Source organism: Saccopteryx leptura, chromosome 11 (genome assembly GCF_036850995.1).
Source record: "Saccopteryx leptura isolate mSacLep1 chromosome 11, mSacLep1_pri_phased_curated, whole genome shotgun sequence".
In the NCBI taxonomy this organism is placed as follows: domain Eukaryota; kingdom Metazoa; phylum Chordata; class Mammalia; order Chiroptera; family Emballonuridae; genus Saccopteryx; species Saccopteryx leptura.
The window spans coordinates 59,903,448-59,926,437 of record NC_089513.1 but is presented as its reverse complement, the minus strand read 5'-3'; the positions used below and the strand labels follow the sequence as shown (position 1 = coordinate 59,926,437).

The following is a 22,990-nucleotide window of genomic DNA, read 5'->3' as shown; positions in this document are numbered from 1 at the left end:
CTGCGGTCTCTGAGGGGCTAGGCCCGGAGGCGCAGAGGGGTGGGCTGGGGACGGCTGCGTGGGGACACGCTGTGGGGGGGGCAGAGGGGTGGGCTGGGGACGGCTGCCTGGGACACGCTGTGGGGGGGGGGGCAGAGGGGTGGGCTGGGGACGGCTGCCTGGGACACGCTGTGGGGGGGCAGAGGGGTGGGCTGGGGACGGCTGCGTGGGGACACGCTGTGGGGGGGGAGCCACATTCAGTTTCCAGATCCTTCCGCTGACCCTGAAGACTTTTACCTCAGCAGGGCCTTGAGCCCGGTACACCGGAAGTCGTAGGACACGGAGTACATCTCGTACATGGTGGCCTTCACATTGAGGCAGCCTATGACATCCTTGGGACTCAGCTTGTATAAGTCGAAGGTGACTCTTGCTATTCCTGATTTCTTTGGTGGCTGGCGAGCAACGACGTAGTTAGTGCCCTAGAACAGTAAGGGAGGAAGGGGTGTGAGGAGCGTCCTGCCGGTGACGTGCAGATCTTGTCATTCTGCTTTTTATTTTTATAGGGACAGAGAAGGGGTCAGAGAGAAGGATAGATAGGGACAGACAGGAACAGAGAGAGATGAGAAGCATCAATCATCAGTTTTTCATTGCCAACACCTTAGTTGTTCATTGATTGCTTTCTCATATGTGCCTTGACCGCGGGCCTTCAACAGACTGAGTAACCCCTTGCTTGAGCCAGCGACCTTGGGCCCAAGCTGGTGAGCTTTTTTTTTTTTTTTTTGGTTCAAGCCAGATGAGCCCATGCTCAAGTTGGCAACCTTGGGGTCTTGAACCTGGGTCCTCCTGCATCCCAGTCCGACGCTCTATCCACTGCGCCACCGCCTGGTCAGGCGTCATTCTGTTTTTATGTGGCTTTGACTCTCGGTGTAGAAACTGTTTGTGACGAAGCTGCTAATTATTTGAGGAACATTTTTTTTAGCAGAGCAATATGTTTATGCTGCTACCATGTCCAAACCCATAAGAAAATGTCCGTCCTTAACCTACTTTGAGGTTAGTGACTTCAGATGACTGTGACTCAGCTTTGGGTCCTTGGTTTCAGGACCCAGGGGTCAATGAATGGTTGTGCTGTTGACACATGGTATTGAGAGGCACTCACACTCGCCACTGAGGGTGACCATGGTTACTTGATTGATATGGATGCAGAGGTGGATTTAACTGTGGGCATCCTGGGCCCCGACTTCTGAAGGGCCTCACAAAACCCCAACTTGACACTTTTTTCTTTCTTTTTTTTTTTTTGTACTTTTTCTGAAGCTGGAAACGGGGAGAGACAGTCAGACAGACTCCCGCATGTGCCCAACTGGGATCCACCCGGCACACCCACCAGGGGCGATGCTCTGCCCCTTCGGGGGCGTCGCTCTGCCGCGACCAGAGCCACTCTAGCGCCTGGGGCAGAAGCCAAGGAACCATCCCCAGCTCCCAGGCTATCTTTGCTCCAATGGAGCCTTGGCTGCGGGAGGGGAAGAGAGAGACAGAGAGGAAGGAGGGGGTGGGGGTGGAGAAGCAAATGGGTGCTTCTCCTATGTGCCCTGGCCGGGAATCAAACCCGGGTGCCCCGCACGCCAGGCCGACGCTCTACCGCTGAGCCAACCAGCCAGGGCGACACTTTTTTCTAATGACACCAAGTTTGGTTTCATATGTGCATTTTTAACATTAATAGTACATAAGATTTTCTATTTATTTAAAAATATGATTAACATGTATTTTTATTTTCCCTCTCTCTTTTTTTTTTAAGGGGCCCAATATTTTCTTCTGTGTCCAGGGCCTCAACCGACCTTAATTTGCTTCTGTATGGATGGTCTTATGACTATGACACAGTCTGCTTCAAGAGAAGCAAGCAGCATTATTTCCATTTTGTAAGAGCTTTCTGGGCAGGAAGTTTCAGAATCACATGGCTACTGTGAGGGGCTGTGTAAGAACTTTCCTAGGGCATTCCCTATTTTCTAGTAATTGCCCTGGACAAGAGAGACTTCCTGGGAATGCCAAAAGCTGCCTGGCTGTAGTGTCTACTCTGTCTGCCTGAAGCATCCTAGACCCTTCTCATCCCAGGCTGGGTGGAAAAAGTGTTTACAAACAGCACTGAGATATCATCTACCCCACCAAGAGCTTTGCAAAAACAAGAGGACAGAGATGTCCCAGGGTGCAAATGGCAGACCCAGGAGGGCTACTCTCGCAATGGGTTTGTTCTAACATGGGTCTCGCAGTGTTTAGGGTTTAAATGTATACAATTAAAACAATCCATAGAGTTGTGAAGTCTTATGATGCTCTTGGTTGGGAGTAGTTGAGGCCCTGAATGTCAAATTCGCGACAGTAATCTACCACACTGGGAGTTAAACCAGAGTCTTGTTCAAGCACTCAGCCCCTTGCGGGAGCTGTGCTGCTTTCTTCTCACGTAGAACACACACGAGAGTGAGAGTCTGGCTGCCGTCCGATGTTTACGGACAAGAGGTCCCACATAGCCCCTAAAGTCATAGAGACGGGAGAGAGAGAGAGAGAGAAGGGGGGAGAAGCAGGAAGCATCAACTCCCGTATGTGTCTTGACCAGGCAAGCCCAGGGTTTCGAACCGACTTTAGGGGCTGCAAACTCTCCATCATTTAGGAAACATGAAAAAATCCTCCTCTTGACTTTAGGGGCTGCAAACTCTCCATCATTTAGGAAACATGAAAAAATCTGTAATCCGGCCACAGCTCTTTTTATTTGCCTCATGTTCCGTTCTGCTGTGTGAAAGTTTTTTTTATCTTTCTTTCCCTAAATGTCTTGAGTCTTGGTCTTAATCAAAATCAAGATATGCTCACAAAGCTAATCTACTTGTGACCTCAAACTGGGCATGTGCTCTGTCTGCTGACTCAGGAAGAAGGAAATGACTGTCTTCCTTCCCTTTTCCTGAAAGTGCTATAAGAAACTATATACTTCCTCACAGGCGTAAGGTATTTAGACTGAAGAAGGGAGACCCCTGGTGGCTATTTCTGGGCCGGATGTTCTTGTTCAAGTCAAATAAAATTTGGTCTCATTGATAAAAACACTTCCAAGTGGGGTAGGGTCTATAATAGTCTGCGAGGTGCAAATTTCCTCCTTGAAAGAAGATGGTTGAAAAGTAGAAGTTGCCTGACCTGTGGTGGCGCAGTGGATAAAGCGTCGACCTGGAAATGCTGAGGTCGCTGGTTCGAAACCCTGGGCTTGCCTGGTCAAGACACATACGGGAGTTGATGCTTCCTGCTTCTCCCCCCTTCTCTCTCTCTCTCTCTCCCGTCTCTATAATGAATGAATAAAATCTTTTAAAAAAAAAAAAAAGAAAGAAAGAAAAGTAGAAGTCAAGAGAAGACTCCGGCTCTGGCTGGTGGCTCAGTGGATAGAGCATTAGACTGATGTGCAGACATCTGGTTCAATCCCTGGTCAGGGCACACATGAGAAGTGACCATCTGCTTCTCCTTCTCTCCCTCTCCCACTCCCCCTTTTCCATTTCTTTTCCTCCTGTAGCCAGTGGCTCAGTTGATCCGAGTGTCAGCCTCAGGCACGGAAGATAGCTGATCTGATTCTAGCATCAGCCCCAGATGGGGTTGCTGGGTGGATCCCAATGGCATATGTGAGAGTCTGTCTCTCTGTTTCCCCTCCTCTCACTTAAAAATAAAAAAGGAGAAAGACTCCAACCCAAACGCAGATGTTACCGAGGCCACTACTAGACTAAGATGGCTTTATGCATCTCCTTGAACTATTATATCACAAACTTATTTGTATCCAATACACCTCATTACCACCCTTTACCTTAGCTTGGCATCCTAGCACCCACCCACTCTGTGGGCTTCTGCATGTCACATGTAAACCAATTACCTCTAGTAGCTTAGTGATCCCATGATCTTCCAATTTCCTGGCATGATCAGCTGCTCTAAAGATACTTTATTTTATTTTATTTAATTAATTAATTAATTTTTTATTTAGAGAGACACAGAAAGGTAGAGAGAGGGAGAAGAGAGTGAGAAGCATCAACTTGTAGTTGCTTCACTTTAGTTATTCATTGATTACTTCTTATATGTGCCTTGACTGGGGGTAAGGGGACCTCAAGCTGAGTGACCTTGGGCTCAAGCCTGAGACCTTGGGCTTCAAGCCAGTGATCTCTGAGCTCAAGTCAGTGACCTTGGGATCATGTCAATGAACGCATGCACAAGCCAGTGACCCTGTGCTCAAGCCAGTAACCCCGTGCTCAAGCTACAGACTTCAGGGTTTCAAATGAGGGACCTCAGTGTCCCGGGTTGACACTTTGTCCACTGAGCCAACACCAGTCAGGCTACTTTATTTTAAATTGCATCTTTTTCTATTTGGTCTGTAGTTTTCCTCTTCTACTTAGAAAAATTATGAAGTATTTGACATGTATAGGAGTGCACATACAATATATGTAGAAATAAAGAATAACAAGATGATAGGTGTATCCATTGTACATAAAACAAATGAACAAACAGAAAATAGCCTTCCCATCTGGATTAAAGTAAGTCTCTGAGTTACAAATATCCAACTTATGTACAACTTGTACCTATGAACGGAGCACCATAAGGGTTATTGGTAATCAACTGCAGTTGGACAACAGTGAAAATGAAATCATAGAGTTACTTGACTCTCATGGCAAAGAACTAACCAATGAAGACCTTTAGAACTAGAGCAGCAGATGATAGTAATCAGGGAAGAAAACAGGGACCTAGAAACTCCAGAACAGAAAAAGTTTTCTACAAAAGAGTTGGCTGATGTTTTTTATTTTATTAAAGCAGGAATGGCAAAATTAGAGGAGCAAGATCCTCATACAGAGAGGTTCACCAAAGTTTGTCGTACAGTTACCGGAGGCCTGAGATGCTACAGGGCCATTTATGATGAGAAAAAGGAAAGCTCTGTACAAACCTCGCTGATGCCTTCTTCAAGAAACTGACTCCAGCAGCAGAATCAAATCCTGACTCTATAACACCAGTCCCATCCTCTCCAGAAAGTCCATCATCTTCTGCATCACCCAAGATTGTTTAGGGTTGCATTTGAAAATATTTAAGTATGTATAAGCACAGAAAGGTAAAAATAAATACAGGTATTGATCGACTTACGACCTGTGCAACTTATGACCATTCTACTTTACGACCACAATCGCTAGCCACGACTGCTCTGCGTCTGGCAGCGCAAGCATTGCCCAGCTGGGCATATGACAGTGCGGACCAGCTTCCGGCAGCACTACCATCTCCGCGTGCACCATTTCAACTGTTATCCCAGACTTGGTACAGCAATTTGTGTTTTGTATCTTGGATATTTTTCATCAAACCCCTCCCAAGATGTCTACCAAGAGGAAATTGTCTTTGTCTACGCCTCAGCCTGCCAAGAAGGAAAGAAAGGCCATCGATCTCGACACGAAAATGAGCGCGGGCTCATCCGACTTGAGCATGGGTTCACCAGCTTGAGTGCAGGGGTGCTGGCTTGAGCATGGGATCATAGACATGACCCCATGGTCGCTGGTTTGAGCCCAAGATCACTGGCTTGAGCAAGGGGCCACTCGCTCTGCTGTAAACCCCAGGTAATGGCACATATGAGAAAGCAATCAATGAACAAGTATGAAGGAGGAAAGAAAGTGAATGTGATTGCACATGTTTATGAAAATACCAACTCCAGTAACCCCAACTGCTGTCTCAGATGACGACATCAATGATTCGCAGCCAAGCACCAGCAGCCAATAAATGTTTCGTACATGTTTATATATTTCTATATGTTTTGCAATTGGGCAAATGTTTCCTATGGTATTTTTTAAACCTGTATTTTGTATTTTTGTATGCACCTGTATTTTGTAATTTTGTATGTTTTGCAAATATTAAACCAGTTGTACTGGTAATTCAGTGTTTTACTTAAACCTGACAAATGTAAAAATAAGAAACAAAATGGTGTAGAGATGATACAAATGGCATAAAATGAACAAAAAATTATGATATATAACAATAATAAAAGAAAATTATGATAAAATATGACTTAAAGATTAAAAAAATTTTTTTTTCTTTTAATTTATTGATTTTAGCCAGAGAGGAAGGGAGAGAAAGACAGGAATATCAATCTGTTCCTGTATGTGCCCTGACTGGGATTGAACTGGCAACCTCAGTGCTTCAGGCCGATGCTCTTACCAGTGGAGCTATCCAGCCAGGGCAAGATTTTTTTTTTTTTTTTACAGAGACAGAGAGAGAGTCAGAGAGAGGGATAGATAGGGACAGACAGACAGGAATGGAGAGATGAGAAGCATCAATCATTGGTTTTTCGTTGCGCATTGCAACACCTTAGTTGTTCATTGATTGCTTTCTCATATGTGCCTTGACCGGGGACCTTCAGCAGACTGAGTAACCCCTTGCTCGAGCCAGCGACCTTGGGTCCAAGCTAGTGAGCTTTTGCTCAAACCATATGAGTCCACGCTCAAGCTGGTGACCTTGGGGTCTTGAACCTGGTTCCTCTGCATTCCAGTCCGACGCTCTATCCACTGCGCCACTGCCTGGTCAGGCTGACTTAAAGATTTTTATAACATCATTTCACAGTACTGTACAAATAGCCTACTCAACTTACGACCAAATCGTGTTATGACCAGTCTGTCGGAACCAATCGTGGTTGTAAGTTGAGCACTAGCTGTACTATGTTAAGATAAACATCTGCCTAAGTTGCATTTAATAGGTAAATGTACCTGTTCCACTTAACATATAAATTCCACTAAAGAACAAACCTAAGAGAAACTTATTTGTAACCCAGGGACTGCCTGTAGTTTCCTATTGCTGCTGTAACAACTTACCACAAACTTAGTGGCTTAAACAACACAGATTCATGCTCTTACAGCTCTGGAGGCCAGAAGTCTTACAGAGAGGCATGGCTTGCTCCTTGTGGAGCTGCAGGGACATGTGGGTTTCCTTGCCTCTTCCAGCTTTCAGAGCTGTCTGCATGCTTTGGCTTGTGGCCCTTCCTCACAATACTCCTTCTCTTTCTCTCTCTGCTTCTGGGCCTCACTCTGACCCTCCTGAGTCCCTCTCAGAAGGACCCTGTGATCACCCGGCCCACTGGGAATCCAGGATCATCTATCTCCCCATCTCAAGAGCCTTAATTTACCACCTCTGCCAAATCCCTTCTATCATATAAAGTAACACATTCACAGATTCCAGGATTAGGATCAGGACATCTTTGGGGCCATTATTCTGCCTATAACACCTTCCTCAAACAAGGAGCAGTACAGTTCAAGCTGGTCTTTTTAAAAAGATTTATTTCATTAGCCCCATGATCTACCAATGTACTGGCATAATCAGCTGTTTTAAAGATACTTTATCTTAAATTGTATGCATTTTATAATTTGCCTGTAGTTTTATTTCTTCCACTCAGAAAAATTATACAGTATTTGACATGTATAGGAATAGATATACAATATGCGTAAAAATAAGGAATAATAAGATGACTCTATATAAAACAAAACATTATCAACCTATGTGCCTCTCCCGATTGTATTCCTTCACTTTCCAAGAAAAAAAACATCTAAGTGGTGCATCATTCTCTTACTTTTTAAAATTTTTAGCACACATGTATCTTAAATAGTATATAGCTAATTTTACATATTTTTAAATTATCTATAAATGGTTAAATGCAGAGGTTCTTTTTTTTTTAATCGTGACTCTTTTTAAATTTTTATTTATTTATTTATTTATTTATTTTTTACAGAGACAGAGAGAGAGTCAAGAGAAGGATAGACAGGACAGACAGACAGGAACGGAGAGATGAGAAGCATCAATCATTAGTTTTTCATTGCGCATTGCAACACCTTAGCTGTTCATTGATTGCTTTCTCATATGTGCCTTGACCGTGGGCCTTCAGCAGACCAAGTAATCCCTTGCTCGAGCCAGCGACCTTGGGTCCAAGCTAGTGAGCTTTTGCTCAAACCAGATGAGCCTGTGCTCAAGTTGGCAAACCTCGGGGTCTCGAACCTGGGTCCTTGGCATTCCAGTCCGACGCTCTATCCACTGCACCACCGCCTGGTCAGGCGAATGCAGAGGTTTTTAAAGAGTAATTTGGAGATAGTCTGGGGGGATCATGAGACCCTTTTAGGGGATTGAGAGGTCAAAATTCTTTTTATAATAAACATCAAGATGCAATTTGCCTTTTTGTTCTCATTCTCTCACAAGTAGTGGCATTCACTGCTGTTTATTTGGGAAAACTGCATAACTCAGTGAATCAATATTTTCTAAATGACTAATGCATGATGTTAACAACCATCCCTGCCAAAAAGATCCACTGGGCGAGTCAGACCAATGCACTCCAATGTAACCGACAGGCACATTTCATGGGCGTGCCTTCAGATTCTGCTGTGAGCCGGCCTTTATGAAACCGCCACTCGAGCTTTGGTGCGGTATCAAAGAAGACTATCCTCAATCATCAGAAAAGGCCATTAAAGTACTCCTCCTTACCAATACCTGTATCTGTGAGCTCATATTTTCTTCACATACTTCCATCAAAATAATACATTATAACAGATTGAAAACAGAGACAGATATGATAATTTAGCTGTCTTTTATTAGGGAAGGCATTAAAGAGATTTGCAAAAATGTAAAATAATTTTATTCCCCACTGAGTATTTTTGTTTTGAAAAATAGTTATTTTTCATAAAAGTATGATTCCCATTAACTTGTATTAATTAGGTGATTATTTTTAATTAAGTAATACATTTTGAAATTTTTCTTAATTTTAATTTTGAATATGAGAACTATTTACATGTATAGATTACAGTTTTTAAGCCTTGGTACTGTGATATTTGTTGCCAGATAATGCTTCATTGTGGGGGTTGGTCACGTTCATTGCAAAATATTTAGCAGCATCTCTGTTTTTTACCCACTAGATGCTAGTAGTATACTCTTGCCCCAGTCATTAAAACCAAAAAGGGCCCTGGCTGGTTGGCTCAGTGGTAGAGCGTCAGCCTGGCGTGCAGGAGTCCCGGGTTCTATTCCTGGCCAGGGCACACAGGAGAAGCGCCCATCTGCTTCTCCACCCCTCCCGCTCTCCTTCCTCTCTGTCTCTCTCTTCCCCTCCTGCAGCCAAGGCTCCATCAGAGCAAAGTTGGCCCAGGCGCTGGGGATGGTTCAATGGCCTCTGCCTCAGGCGCTAGAATGGCTCTGGTTGCAACAGAGCAACCGCCAGATGAGCAGAGCATCGCCCCCTGGTGGGCGTGCCGGGTGGATCCCGGTCGGGCGCATGCGGGAGTCTGTCTGACTGCCTCCCCGTTTCCAACTTCGGAAAAATACAAAACAAAAAACAAAACAAAACAAAAACCCAAAAAAGTTTTCAGACATTGCCAAATGTTCCCCAAGGTACAAAATAATCCTCAGTTGAGAACCCTTGATAAATGACTACCTATAGGTTCTATTGATTTAATCTACAAAACCAAAGATATTTAGGTCCTCATAAATTTTTTATAGTGGAAAGGGAGATCAAAGAGTTTGAGGCCTTGGCTGGGTGGGTAGCTCAGCTGGTTAGACTGTTGTCCCGCTATGCCAAGGTTGCGTGTTCAATCCCCAGTCGGGACACATACCAGAATCAACCAATGAATGCATACCTAAGAAGAACAACAAATCCACCTCTCTCTCTCTCTCTCTCTCTCTCTCTCTCTATCTGAAAAAAATAAAATAAAAGAGGGAAAAATTTCAAAGCCTAACGATTCCAAATCTAATAATGGTATAACAATATTTTACTATGGCCTTAACTTGTGTTTTCCTAGACACCAATGAGATTGAGCATTCTTCCTGTGTTTCATTGTCCATTCTGCAGATGCCTGTCTCTGTTGTGTGCCCATTTCTCGATTGAATTGTCTGTTGTTTCCACTACTGATTTGTGTGAGCCCTTTATTTTTTTTCTTTTTTAAAATTTTTATTTATTTACTCATTTTAGAGAAGAGAGATAGAAATAGAGAGAAAGAGAGAAGGGGGGAGGAGCAGGAAGCATCAACCCCCATATGTGCCTTGACTGGGCAAGCCCAGGGTTTTGAACCGGCGACCTTAGCATTCTAGGTCCATGCTTGATCCACTGCGCCACCACAGGTCAGGCCTGTGTGGGCCCTTTAAATTAGCAGAATCCTAATTCTTTGTTTGGTTATCTTGGAAACACTTTCTCCTCACTGTGGCTTATTGTTTTACTTCCTTTAGAGTACCTTTTGATGAAAAGAATTGTTTTTACAATTTTTTTTTCTATGGATTTGAGAGAGAGAGGAAGGGGGGAAGAAAGGGAGGGAAGGTGGGAAGGAGGGGGAGAGGGGAGAAAGAGAGAGAGAGAGAGAGAGAGAGAGAGAGAGAGAGAGAGAAGCGTCAACTCGTTGTTCCACTTGGTTGCTCCATTTAGTTGTGCACTCACTGGTTGGCCTGATGGAGGATCGAACCTGGGACCATGGTGTCCTGGGATGATGCTCTATCTGCTGAGCCAGGGCCCAAAATTCTTAATGAAGTTGAATTTATCATTTAAGAAAATGGGTTGTGTGTTATGTTTTCTTTAAAAAAATAATACCTTGAGGAGGTTAAATAAACATACCGCATGTGCTCATGAAAAAATGCTCCCATGTATAAGACGCACCTTGATTTTGGGGCCCAAAATTTAATAAAAAAGTATTATATAAAGTTATTGAACTCAAAGTTTGTTTTTTGTTTTTGTTTTTGTGTGTGTGTGTGTTACAGAGACAAAGAGAGACTGAGATAGGGAGGGACAGACAGACAGGAAAGGAGAGAGATGAGAAGCATTAATTCTTCATTGTGGCACTTTAATTGTTCATTGGTTCTTTCTCATATGTGCCTTGAATGGGGGGCTACAGCAGACCGAGTGACCCCTTGCTCAAGCCAGCGACTTTGGGCTCAAGCTGGATGAGCCTGCCCTCAAGCTGCTGGCCTCGGGGATTTGAACCTGGGTCCTCTGTGTCCCAGTCTGACACTCTATCCACTGCACCCCCGCCTGGTCAGGCTCAAGTTTTATTCATCATAAAATTCATTTAACTCTTCATCCGTGTGGGAAGGTGAGAAATGCAAATAAGAAAACTACAACCACTGTATACGGCACATCCAGTTTTTAGACCCCAAATGTTTTGATAAAAGTGTGTCTTATACATGGAGAAAGACAATATATTAGATCTTCTCAGTCGTGTCTCTATCTCCCCTCCTGTTTTCCACCTCTCTTTTTGTGTTACATTATGGGCACCCTCACTAGACATATCTTCCAAGTCTTTTATTATTATTATTATCTAAAGTCCTGTCTGTATCACTTACTTTAATTGCTAAATATATATTTTAAAGATTTTATTTATTGGTTTTTAGAGAGATGAGAGAGAAAGGGGAGGGAGGAGAGGGAAGCATCAACTTGTAGCTGCTTCTCATATGTGCCTTGATTGGGCAACCTTGGTGTTTTGAACTGGTGACCTCAGCATTCCAGGTCAATGCTTTATCCAGTGCACCATCATAGTTCAGGCAATTACTAAGTTTTTAATTTCTAGAAATTCTATTTATTTTTATAAATCTATCTAGTTTTGTTTTTTGTTTTATAAGTGAGAGGAGGGGAGATAGTGAGACAGACTCCTGCATGAGCCCTGGCTGGGATCCACCCAGCAACCCCATCTAGGGTGGATGCTTGAGTACCAAGCTGTTTTTAGCACCTGAGGTTGTCCCACTCAGACCAACTGAGCTACCCTCAGTATCCAGGCTGATGCTTGAACCAACCAAGTCACCAGCTGCAGGCCGGGAAGAGGAAGAGAAGGGGGAGAGGGAGGGATACAGAAGCAGATGGTCACTTTTCCTGTGTGCACTGAGTGGGAATTGAACCTGGGATGTTCAAATGCCGAGCTGACGCTCTATCCACTGGCCAGGGCAAATCTACCTAGTTTTTAAAATTTTCTTTGTACCTTATTACTTTAGTTTACTTTATATCTCTTTGAACATTTTAAATATACTTACTTTACACTCTGTATCTGATGATCTAACATCTGAGGTCTTTGTAGACCTGACTTTGTTATTTCTACTTACTATCACATTTAGTTCCTGAGTCCTTATGTTTTGTGTTTTATTGTAAACTCACATTTTTTGGAATTTTAGGGCCAAAAGTTCCTGGAGGCTTAGGTCCATGTTCATTCTACGCCTCTCTGCAGGATCCTGCCGGCTATGTGGGGCACCTCAACCCTGTTTCACTGTGACTGGAGAGAGCGGTTCTTTGAGTAAAGCGAGTTTAATGAGTATACTTCTCCTGATGCTTCTCCCTGGGTCTCTGTAAAGTAAACTTTGGGTTTTCATGATTTTAGAATCAACAGTCCCTCTAACCTCATGATGGCAGCTGTCTCACAGACTCTCTTTTTTTAAAAAAAATTTATTCGCTTTAGAGAGGAGAGAGAGTGAGAGAGAGAAGGGGGAGGAGCAGGAAGCATCAACTCCCATATGCGCTTTGACCGGGCAAGTGCAGGGTTTCGAACCAGCGACCTCAGCGTTCCAGGTCGATGCTTTATCCCACTGCGCCACCACAGGTCAGGCCTCAAGAGGGACCTTTAATATTCTCTGCTTTATGTGGACATCTCTAATCCAACCCCCACTTTCTGTTACCCCAAGACTTTGTTTCCTGTCCTCCCAGCATCTATCAAAGCCAAACACCTCAGTCACTGCGGCCAGTGGATGCCTCCGGGGGAGGGTCAGCTTCAGTGTTCACTTTCCATTTTGGATTCTGGCTTCCATAAAACATTTGAACTGAGGACTTCCCCTTTCTTGAAAGTCAGTTAAGCATATAAAAAGATGCTTCACACTTTTAGTGAGAGGGTTTTCCAAGATATATAATCTATAGTTTTCTCAGAAAGAGAAATTTTTATTTTATCTCTTTACTTTGCTAACTCACTGTGTTTACACGTGCATGCCTACCTAATTTTACTGGTTATGTTATAGCTTGCTGGCCTTCTAAGGACAGAGACAGTGAATGGTCGTCAGGTCATATCTACAGGCTTTTTTAAATTTTATTTTATTTTTTTATTCAATGTTTTAGAGAGGAGAGGGAGAGAGAGAGAGAGAAGGGGGAGGAGCTGGAAGCATCAACTCTCATATGTGCCTTGACCAGGCAAGCCCAGGGTTTCGAACCAGCGACCTCAGCATTTCCAGGTCGATGCTTTATCCACTGGGCCACCACAGGTCTTTAACAGGATCTGTAGCTACTCAGTGACAAAAGCCTGTCCCTCTGAATTATTTGCTTTAAATTAGACAGCTCAAGTTCACAAAGATGCTCCATTTCCTAGAAATACTTATAAGAACCCCTTTGGGGAAAAGAAAAGAATCCCTTTGAGGGTAATAGATGCAGTTTTTAGGTGAATATAAAGGATACATTTAAAAAGTGGGCAAGTCAGCGTCCAAGGAGTGGGTTTGCTTACCGGTGTCCACTGCTGTCCTTTTTCCAAGATCATGAAATGTGTGTTGTCTCCTAAGGTCTGAAAGAACTCTTCTGTGTCCACCACGGTGCCATCTTCCTCCAGCACCAGAGTGACCAGCCCGCTGGTGATAAGTAGGACATCCAGGGTCTAGATTGGCAACACGTCAGGAACACGGAATGAGGCAGGGGATTCTATTCTGAGCATTCACAGCCATAGACTACATTATAGTTTCAGAAAAGCTGGCTGATTTTGATAACATGTTAATGGTCAAGATACATTTTAATTGGTGTCTATGATTCAGTCTTGGCTTGGAAAGGGAGAAGTTAAGATGTTAAGAAACCTATCTTCAGAGATTTCAGTAACATCAGATAAATTATTTCATTTAATATTTATAGTTTTCAAAATTACCTACCTATTTTGACAAATTTAAAGAATAATACTGCACCTATGATATTTACAGAGTCTGACTCTTACGTGGCACATCTGAGCGTCTCCCTGACCTCGGAGCCTGCGCACTGGGTGCTCGTTTCTCACTTCCATGGGTGTTTGTGTCTAGGTTATAGCTTCATTGCATTCTCCCTTATTTGGTGATCTAGGGTACTTAGATTAAGGACTACGCTTCCCTGACTATAATAATAGAAAACAGATTTCCAAAGTCTCCTGCTTCCCTATACTCTTCTTCTTTTGTCAAATAAATAAAGCTACATTATCAACTGATGACTGTTTTTAAAGTTTTCGTCTCTGTGTCCAAATCTCTTATGCTACAAAGATACAATTATGTTTTCTTTCATTCTTCCATTCTCCTTTAACCACTTAGTAATAGTCCCCCTTAGGCTTTTCAAGGCCAAGACATGGCCATTCCTGTCCCTGCATTGGCTTAGTGCCCAAGATCCGGTGGGGAGGCCCTGCGTTGGGGTACCTTGCTGAGCAGCTCCTGCAGACTGCCGGCCATCACACCCCGCCGGCTGCTGCGGTCATGGTTGGAGACGCGGAAGGGGCGAGTGGAATGCATGAGGGGAGTGAGTAGGACTCTCTTAGTCTGTGATCCCAAAGATGTCAGGGGCCTGGAAATGGAGAGGAAAAGTAAAATATATATTTAATATTACTTTCTAAAATGAGTCCTTAAAGAGAGGTTTAAAGTACCCAGAAATCAAACAGTTTTAGTATTGACACTTAAAAGAAAGAAATCCAATGGTTAGAAATTGTTAAAATTATATATTGCTATCTCCCAATATCCAAAGAACAAAAAAAGAATACATAAAATTAGAAACGACAACCATCATTACACCAGAACACTCAAAGTCCTTGCAGTGTGACATCATAATATGGATCTAAAAACTGATTAGGCCCTGGCCGGTTAGCTCAGTGGTAGAGCATCGGCCTAGCGTGCGGGAGTCCTGGGTTCGATTTCCGGCCAGGGCACACAGGAGAAGCGCCCATCTGCTTCTACACCCCTCCCCCTCTTCTTCCTCTCTGTTTCTCTCTTCCCCTCCCGCAGCCAAGGCTCCATTGGAGCAAAGTTGGCCCGGGTGCTGAGGATGGCTCCATGGCCTCTGCCTCAGGCGCTAGAATGGCTCTGAATGCGGTAGAGTGACCCCCAGATGGGCAGAGCATCACCCCCTGGTGGGCATGTCGGGTGGATCTCAGTCAGGCGCATGCGGGAGTCTGTCTGACTTCCTTCCCATTTCCAACTTCAGAAAAATACAAAAATAAATAAATAAATAAAACTGATTAAAAGTGAAATTTTTGCTGAAAGTTATTGAAACTCCCCCCAAACAAACCAAAGTCCCCCTCTTAAACAAACAAACCAAAGTCCTTGCAGTAACTAGTTGAGAAAGAATGATAAAGGCATCAAAAGAAATAAGAATTATATTCTGCAAATGTGGGTGTTAGAGCTGAAAATATAAGGAAAGAATTTCTAGAGGACATGGAGTAGCTAAGCCATGTTTAAAAAGTAGGTGCATATGTGCACAAACACACTCACACACAGACACACGCACACATATTTGTACAGTAAGATCAAGCCAGAAATTGATAAGCCAGATACTGATCACTACAGCAATAAACCAATTTTTAAAAATTAATTTAAGATCAGTGAGGAATAACCAAACAGTATAATAATTGTGGTTGGGATAACAAGAAGGAACAGAACTTTGGACTGTATGTCACAGGACATTTTGAAGGAAGTTTCACATTTATTAAAAAATTAATTCAAAATTTCTCCATAAAAAAGAACTAACATGAAGTTTAAATTTTTGAGAAAAAAAATCCCTAACCTTTAATTATTTAATTTTAGTTACCTAACAACTACAAAAAAGTAATAAAATGGATAAATGAGAAATAGATGATAAGATGCTTACTACTTCAGAAGTTATTTCAGAAACACCTATTTTGCTTTATAAATATTAACTCACTTAATCTTCAGAAAACTCTGATAGTTTTCTCAATTTACAGATAAGGAAAATCAGTGTGGCGAGCTGCCCACAGCCAGTAGAAGTCAGAGCTGGGATTCAGCCCCAGGCACATGCTCTTTGCCTTATAAAGGTGATCTAGTTACCAGTTACTAACAAAGAATACGAAAAGTTTGCACAGCCTGACCTGTGGTGGCACAGTAGATAGAGCATTGACCTGGAATGTTGAGGTCGCCTGTTTGAAACCCTGGGCTTGCCCTATCAATGAACAACTAAAGCAAAGCAACTATGATCTCACACTCTCTCTAAAATAAATAAATAAAATCTTTTTAAAAATTAGATGATTCCATCACTGTAGGGTGGTGGGCAATGGTCACGTGAGGAACCCAGACCCAGGAACTTGGCTAGAACTGTCCATATCCATGCGTGCCAAAAGAAACTTCCCAGGAGCCCTTTGGAAAAAAAGCGACTGTCTTATCAGCCAGTAAGATTTCACCACGTCATATTAGCTCGACCACCCTAAACGGGACCCTTTAAATATCTCCCATGCGGATCACCCCATGCGACTTCCCTGGCCTCTGTGTTCCCGGGGCCAGAGAACATCGTCGGGCGGGATGCGCTGTACTAAATAAAGCTTTTGCTATTCCACACTTTGTGGCTACACCCTTTCTTCTTCCTCAGCGGGGAAAAATACCTTACAGTCACCCTCTTAAATTTAATTTTCTAAATAAAAATTTTAAAAATTAGATGATTCCTTTCTCTTATTTTTTCTAAAAAAAAAAGAAAATTTGCATATTAGTGAACATATGAAGTTTTTGATAGTAATTAAAGAAACACAAAACTACCCTGGTTGGGGCCCTGACTGATTGGCCCAGCAGTAGAACATCGTCCCAGGTTCAATTCCAGCCAGGGCACACAGGAGAAGCGCCCATCTGCTTCTTCATCCTTCCCCCTCTCCTCTCTCTCTCTCTTCCCCTCCTGCAGCCAAGGCTCCATTGGAGCAAAGTTGGCCCAGGTGCTGAGGATGGCTCCATGGCCTCTGCCTCAGGTGCTAGAATGGCTCCAGTTGCAGAGGAGCAATCCCCCAGAGGGGCTGAGCATCGCCCCCTAGTGGGCTTGCCAGGTGGATCCTGGTCGGTCAGGCAGATGCAGGAGTCTGTCTGCCGCCCCCCACTTCTCACTTCAGAAAAATACAAACAAAACAAAACAAAATACCCTGGTGGAATAGCTTGGTTGGTTAGAGTGTTGCCTTGATACGCAAGGGTTGCAGGTTTGATCCTAGGTCAGGGCACATACAGAAAACAGATTAATGTTTCTGTCTGCCTCTCTTTCTCTCTCTCTCTCTCAAAAATCAATAAATAACAATAAAATAAAGATATTATAAAAATTAAAAAAAGAAAAGAAACACGAAACCACCTTTGACATGACACTGTATGTTTAGAAACCAACACGCAAGAAGTTTTTGAAAAACAACTCCATAAGAGGAAATAGATGTGCTTTTGCTGGTAGTGCTAGAAGGTGGTTCAGTCTCTATCAAGACCAGTCTACCAACATGTAAAAAGATTTCACCCAGGACTGTAGACGTTTTTATACTTAAGAATATTATCCATAAGGAAATTATTCAAAAGAATATAAACAGAAATTAGCTCTTCATAAAGTATATGATAATCTAACCATTATGCTGTACACCTGGAACAATACAAAATAACATTGAAAGTAAGCTGTATTGTTCACAGTGGCCAGGACATGGAAACAACCAAAAAGCCCGTCAATAGATGACTGGATAAAGAAGATGTGGCACATATACACTATGGAATACTACTCAGCCATAAGAAATGATGACATCGGATCATTTACAGCAAAATGGTGGGATCTTGATAACATTATACGAAGTGAAATAAGTAAATCAGAAAAAACCAGGAACTGCATTATTCCATACGTAGGTGGGACATAAAAGTGAAACTAAGAGACATTTATAAGAGTGTGGTGGTTACAGGGGAGGAGGGAGAGGGAGAGGGAAAGGGGGAGGGGAGGGGCACAAAGAAAACTAGATAGAAGGTGACAGAGGACAATCTGACTTTGGGTGATGGGTATGCAACATAAGTGAACGACAAGATAACCTGGAGTTGTTATCTTTGAATATATGTATCCTGATTTATTGATGTCGCCCCATTAAAAATAAAATTATAAAAAAAAAAAAAAAGAAAGTAAGCTGTAACTGAAAAATTAAAATAACAAAGATCAGCAATGCTTCAGGCAGACCTTGCTTCAGGCCGGGTGCTGTGGTAACTGATATGTGACCTCATTTAAACCCCCGGCCCCCAAGGCACCAGCACCTATAGCTGCACAGTCTCTACACCCAGAGCAATGCTCACCTAGTCCAGGTGCTCAAACAGTTGTTGCCAATTTGGACAAATACTTGTACAATGAGATTCCAGAGAATGACATAAAGGATACCTTATAAAAGATGCGAAGTTGGGACCCTACTGCTTCCTGACACAACAGTTTAGATGAAACCAGTGAAGGCTAAAATTCTAGAGAACACCTGTACTCCTTCTAAATACCTAGCACCTAGGATTTAGTACTTAATTTACACACACACACAGCTATTTATTAATCTATACTTTATCTCCCCAACTAGATCAGAGTTTCCTATAGACACAGGCTTCTCTGTTGTATCTCCCACAACGCCTGGCTTAGTGTTAGGCATAGAACTTTTACGTAGCATGTTGTCTAAATTGAAGCTCTATAAATGGACATAAGTGGAACTTCAATGACTCACCAAGTAATATGAAAACCTGATCATATCATAATGAACCAGCTCTCAAACATTGTCAGGTTAAGCTCACGCTACCAGCAGGGTCAGGAGGGGACGTGTAATAGCGAGTTCTGTCTCACCAACAGACTGGCGTTCTGGAAACAGACCTGGATTATTAGCAGGAATTGGGCCTGAAATATGTTCAGCAAGCATCACGTTAGTGCCTCCTAAGTGCTCACCTTGAGCACTTGCCATGGCCAGCGATGTGCTGCTAGCTCTTTACATGTATTAACTAATTATCATCACAACCTTACGAGGAAAGTATTAGCCACTTCTGGATGAGAAAACTGAGGCTCAGAGTGGTTTCTCAAGGATACCCAATTAAGAAAAAAAAAAAAGGGAGGTGGGGACATCATCTGTCTAAATTGAAACATCAAGCAGTGAACACTGGCTGTGTACCGTGTGGAAGAGCTGCCTCAGGGCTGCGAGGGCAGCAGTGTTCTCGGTCCCACCCTCAGCCCCTTTTCTTTATACCACCAGTCATTGCTTACATCAGGGGTCCCCAAACTTTTTACACAGGGGGCCAGTTCACCGTCCCTCAGACCGTTGGAGGGCCGGACTACAAAAAAATCTATGAACAAATCCCTATGCACACTGCACATATCTTATTTTATTACTTTTTTTTTTTTTTTCATTTTTCTGAAGCTGGAAACAGGGAGAGACAGTCAGACAGACTCCCGCATGCGCCCGACCGGGATCCACCCGGCACGCCCACCAGGGGCGATGCTCTGCCCACCAGGGGGCGATGCTCTGCCCATCCTGGGCGTCGCCATGTTGCGACCAGAGCCACTCTAGCGCCTGGGGCAGAGGCCACAGAGCCATCCCCAGCGCCCGGGCCATCTTTGCTCCAATGGAGCCTTGGCTGCGGGAGAGGAAGAGAGAGACAGAGAGGAAAGTGCGGCGGAGGGGTGGAGAAGCAAATAGGCGCTTCTCCTGTGTGCCCTGGCCGGGAATCGAACCCGGGTCCTCCGCACGCTAGGCTGACGCTCTACCGCTGAGCCAACCGGCCAGGGCCCACATATCTTATTTTAAAATAAAAAAACAAAACGGGAACAAATACGATATTTAAAATAACAAACAAGTAAATTTAAATCAACAAACTGACCAGTATTTCAATGGGAACTATGCTCCTCCACTGACCACCTATGAAAGAGGTGCCCCTTCCAGAAGTGCGGCGGGGGCCGGATAAATGGCCTCAGGGGGCCACATGTGGCCCGCGGGCCGTAGTTTGGGGACCCCTGGCTTACGTCATTGGCAGGGAGGTAACTGCAAGGGGATTGCGCCAGGTCAGTGGTCTCCAGCGCGCGCTCCTCATCAGAATGGTGAGAGTCCCACTGAGTGGACCAGAGCCTGAACCTACCGGGCAGTGGGCCTGGCGGCAGCTCTGGACGCATGCCATGATTCCCAGGAGTCACACCAGCTTCCTCAGTTACACAACACGATAAACAGGATGCCCTTATTCAGCTAAGCTAATGCTACAGAGAATTCACTCACAGTCTCTTCCTGGGCAACCGGGTGGACAGGGCAGTGATGAGTACCCATATTATGCTCTACATTTAGAGCCTGGCTTTGTTCTCACCAGGGAAGTCCTGATGGGGAGGAGAGAAATAGACAAGTTCCACTCTGTGGCAAACACTGTACACCTTAGCGCGTTGCCTAATAATTCTCTCTGCAGGACAAGTATTGCAGATGAGGAAAACTGAGGCTCAGGACATTAAGAAATGAGTAAGACCAGAGTTAGCAAGTGCTAGCACAGGGGTTTGAATCAACTCCTGCTTTCATATCATGGTGTCTGCCCCACCAGGTGTGAACCCCGCCATAGCAGAGGGGGACCCTGGACCTTCACTGGCAACAGCTTCTCCTCCCCCAGTGTGGGGAGTCATTGCCATTGCCCACAGGCCTTCCACAGTCTGTGCCCGCCACGACGAGGGTCTGTCTGTACACTGTCCCCCCGCCCCATAGCACCCTGCCCCCTGTTGGTCCACGACTTAGTCACCGAGTAAAAGATAAATGAGAACAAAATCAGAGAAATAGGAAAACAATGTTTATGTCTTGGAATGCTAGATCCAGGCCCTGGTGGCCAAAAGCACACCTCGTCTGAGCACGAACAGCTCTGACCTAGTTGTTACTGTCCCTTATCTCCATGTTGGATGCAAGCACTCACCTTAGGAACCACCAATGCCCCAGTGACCTAGCACAGCTGATTATACAAAGTTCTTATTGTCCTTAACTTCTGACAAGACAAGAGCTGGCAGTCATTTCTGGTCCTCCTTCTTCACGTTGACCTCCATATAGTCATCCTTGATAAAAATTAAAATTAAAAAAAAAAAAAAAGAGGAGGCATACAGTCTATTGTTCTTCTCCATTACACGAGAACTGGGTCATTGTTGGAGAAAAGGGTTATGGAGCACATGTAACCAAACTTGAATACATGAAAATTAAATTCTGTCCTTCTTTTCTTTTCTTTTCTTTTTTTTTCTTTTTTTTTTTTTTTTTTTTTTTTTTTTGTATTTTTCTGAAGTTGGAAACAGGAGACAGTCAGACAGACTCCCGCATGCGCCCAACTGGGATCTACCCGGCACGCCCACCAGGGGGTGATGCTCTGCCCCTCTGGGGCATTGCTCTGTTGCAACCAGAGCCATTCTAGCGCCTGAGGCAGAGGTCATAGAGCCATCCTCAGCGCCTGGGCCAACTTTGCTCCAATGGAGCCTTGGCTGCGGGAGGGGAAGAGAGAGACAGAGAGGAAGGAGAGGGGGAGGGGTGGAGAAGCAGATGGGCACTTCTCCTGTGTGCCTTGGCTGGGAATCGAACCCGGGACTCCTGCACGCCAGGCCGACACTCTACCACTGAGCCAACCGGCCAGGGCTTCTGTCCTTCTTTTCAAGGAACAGGATGAGTGCTTAGATGGGCCCCGTTACATAAAATCAAGACTGTCTCATATCCAACATAAAAAGGAGTCACATGAAATTTTATATACATGAAACCTGTTTAACAAATACTATATGAGTACTTTCTCTGCTGCAGCTAAATGAACAGCCGGGTTCACCAGCTAGCTACACAAGCAAAGCATTCCAGGGGAGGGCAAAAGTAAGTTTATAGTTGTGAGTACTGGAAACACAGAGCTCATTCTTGTATTATTATTTATTAATTATTGTGTTCTTTTCCACAGGAACAACTGTTAACCAACTTTTTCTCAGTCTGTATATTAATCCAACTCACTTTTGGTTTTGTTAATAGAATAATATATGCACTGGCCATTAGCACAATGTCTAAAATGGGTTGCTATTTCCCCCTCAATTTCTTAATATATCAATGTTGAAACAGGAGCATTGAGAAGCCTTAGAATTCTGCTTTCAGATGCACCTCACTTCAGTGGCCTTGGATTCCTGGGAAAGAACAGGCAATCCTATGCAGAGGAAGCGGAACAGCTCCCTAAAAGGGAGAAAACAAGGAAACACATTATCCTGTTCAGCTACGCTGCTTGAGGAAATTGATTGTTTCAGAGAAATCAAGACAATAAGAGAAGTCAGAATTAATCTTGAAAATTGTTAAAGGACAGATCTTTCAGAATGAGGAAAACAAAGCGTCTTTGTAATGTTTCCCCAAGGCAGGGAAGCGAGGAGTCCTCAACTTATAAAAATGTATGAAATAAAGCAACCGACTGACCGTGGCTGTGAACGTGACTCCAGTAAAACAATCTGACCCCGCAGCCCATGAGATGGTGTCTTTACACGGCCCCCTATGGGCTGATGTTTGTTGTGAAAGCGCTGGAAGAACAAGGCCTCTCTCAGCCAGGGAGAAACATTTTGGTGTCAGCCGTAATGAGGTGACTCTATGAGGCTGGGTAAGATACTGCCAAGAACTATTCAAGGCAAAGCAACGACTGAGGGAACCCCGTGTTTCATTGCTAGGTGGAAACAGAGGACCCTCTATGGGGCAATAAAGCACAGACAGGGGCACTATCAGTCATCTGGGCACTGTCACCCAAGCCAGGAGTGACAATGAGAATGCTAAGAAGGGAAGTGTTGATGGCAAACATGGAAATACAGAGAAATAAGACAGCTTGGGAAGTATCCCTCAGCCTTGGTGAGGTCTCCATGAGCTGTAGAAATTTACTTGTAAGAGATTCAGTTCCTTGCTTATATCCCTAAGGTTACTGTGGTAAAAATTTGTACTGAAATGGAAGCTAGACAAAACCCAGCGTTCCTTATTCCAGAAAACGAAAAATATACTAAACAGCTACAAAAGCAGCTATTTTGCACAAAATGTAATACATCAGCTCTATAAAAACTTCAGAGTTGACAGGAATGTTATCACTGATGGGACAC

General features: G+C 43.8%; 1 protein-coding gene across 2 annotated transcripts in view; it reads right to left on the bottom strand.

Annotated features, from left to right (window-relative positions):
* CIDEA (cell death inducing DFFA like effector a) overlaps positions 1-22,990 on the bottom strand; it is a 29,025-nt gene that overhangs the window by 3,040 nt on the left and 2,995 nt on the right. For both annotated transcript variants that reach the window (XM_066353256.1, XM_066353257.1), the window contains exons 2-4: positions 14,353-14,497; positions 13,434-13,580; positions 277-458 (exon numbers count right to left, since the gene is read on the bottom strand). In XM_066353256.1, the coding sequence (XP_066209353.1) occupies positions 277-458; positions 13,434-13,580; positions 14,353-14,497 (474 nt within the window). The remainder of the gene's footprint in view (positions 1-276; positions 459-13,433; positions 13,581-14,352; positions 14,498-22,990) is intronic.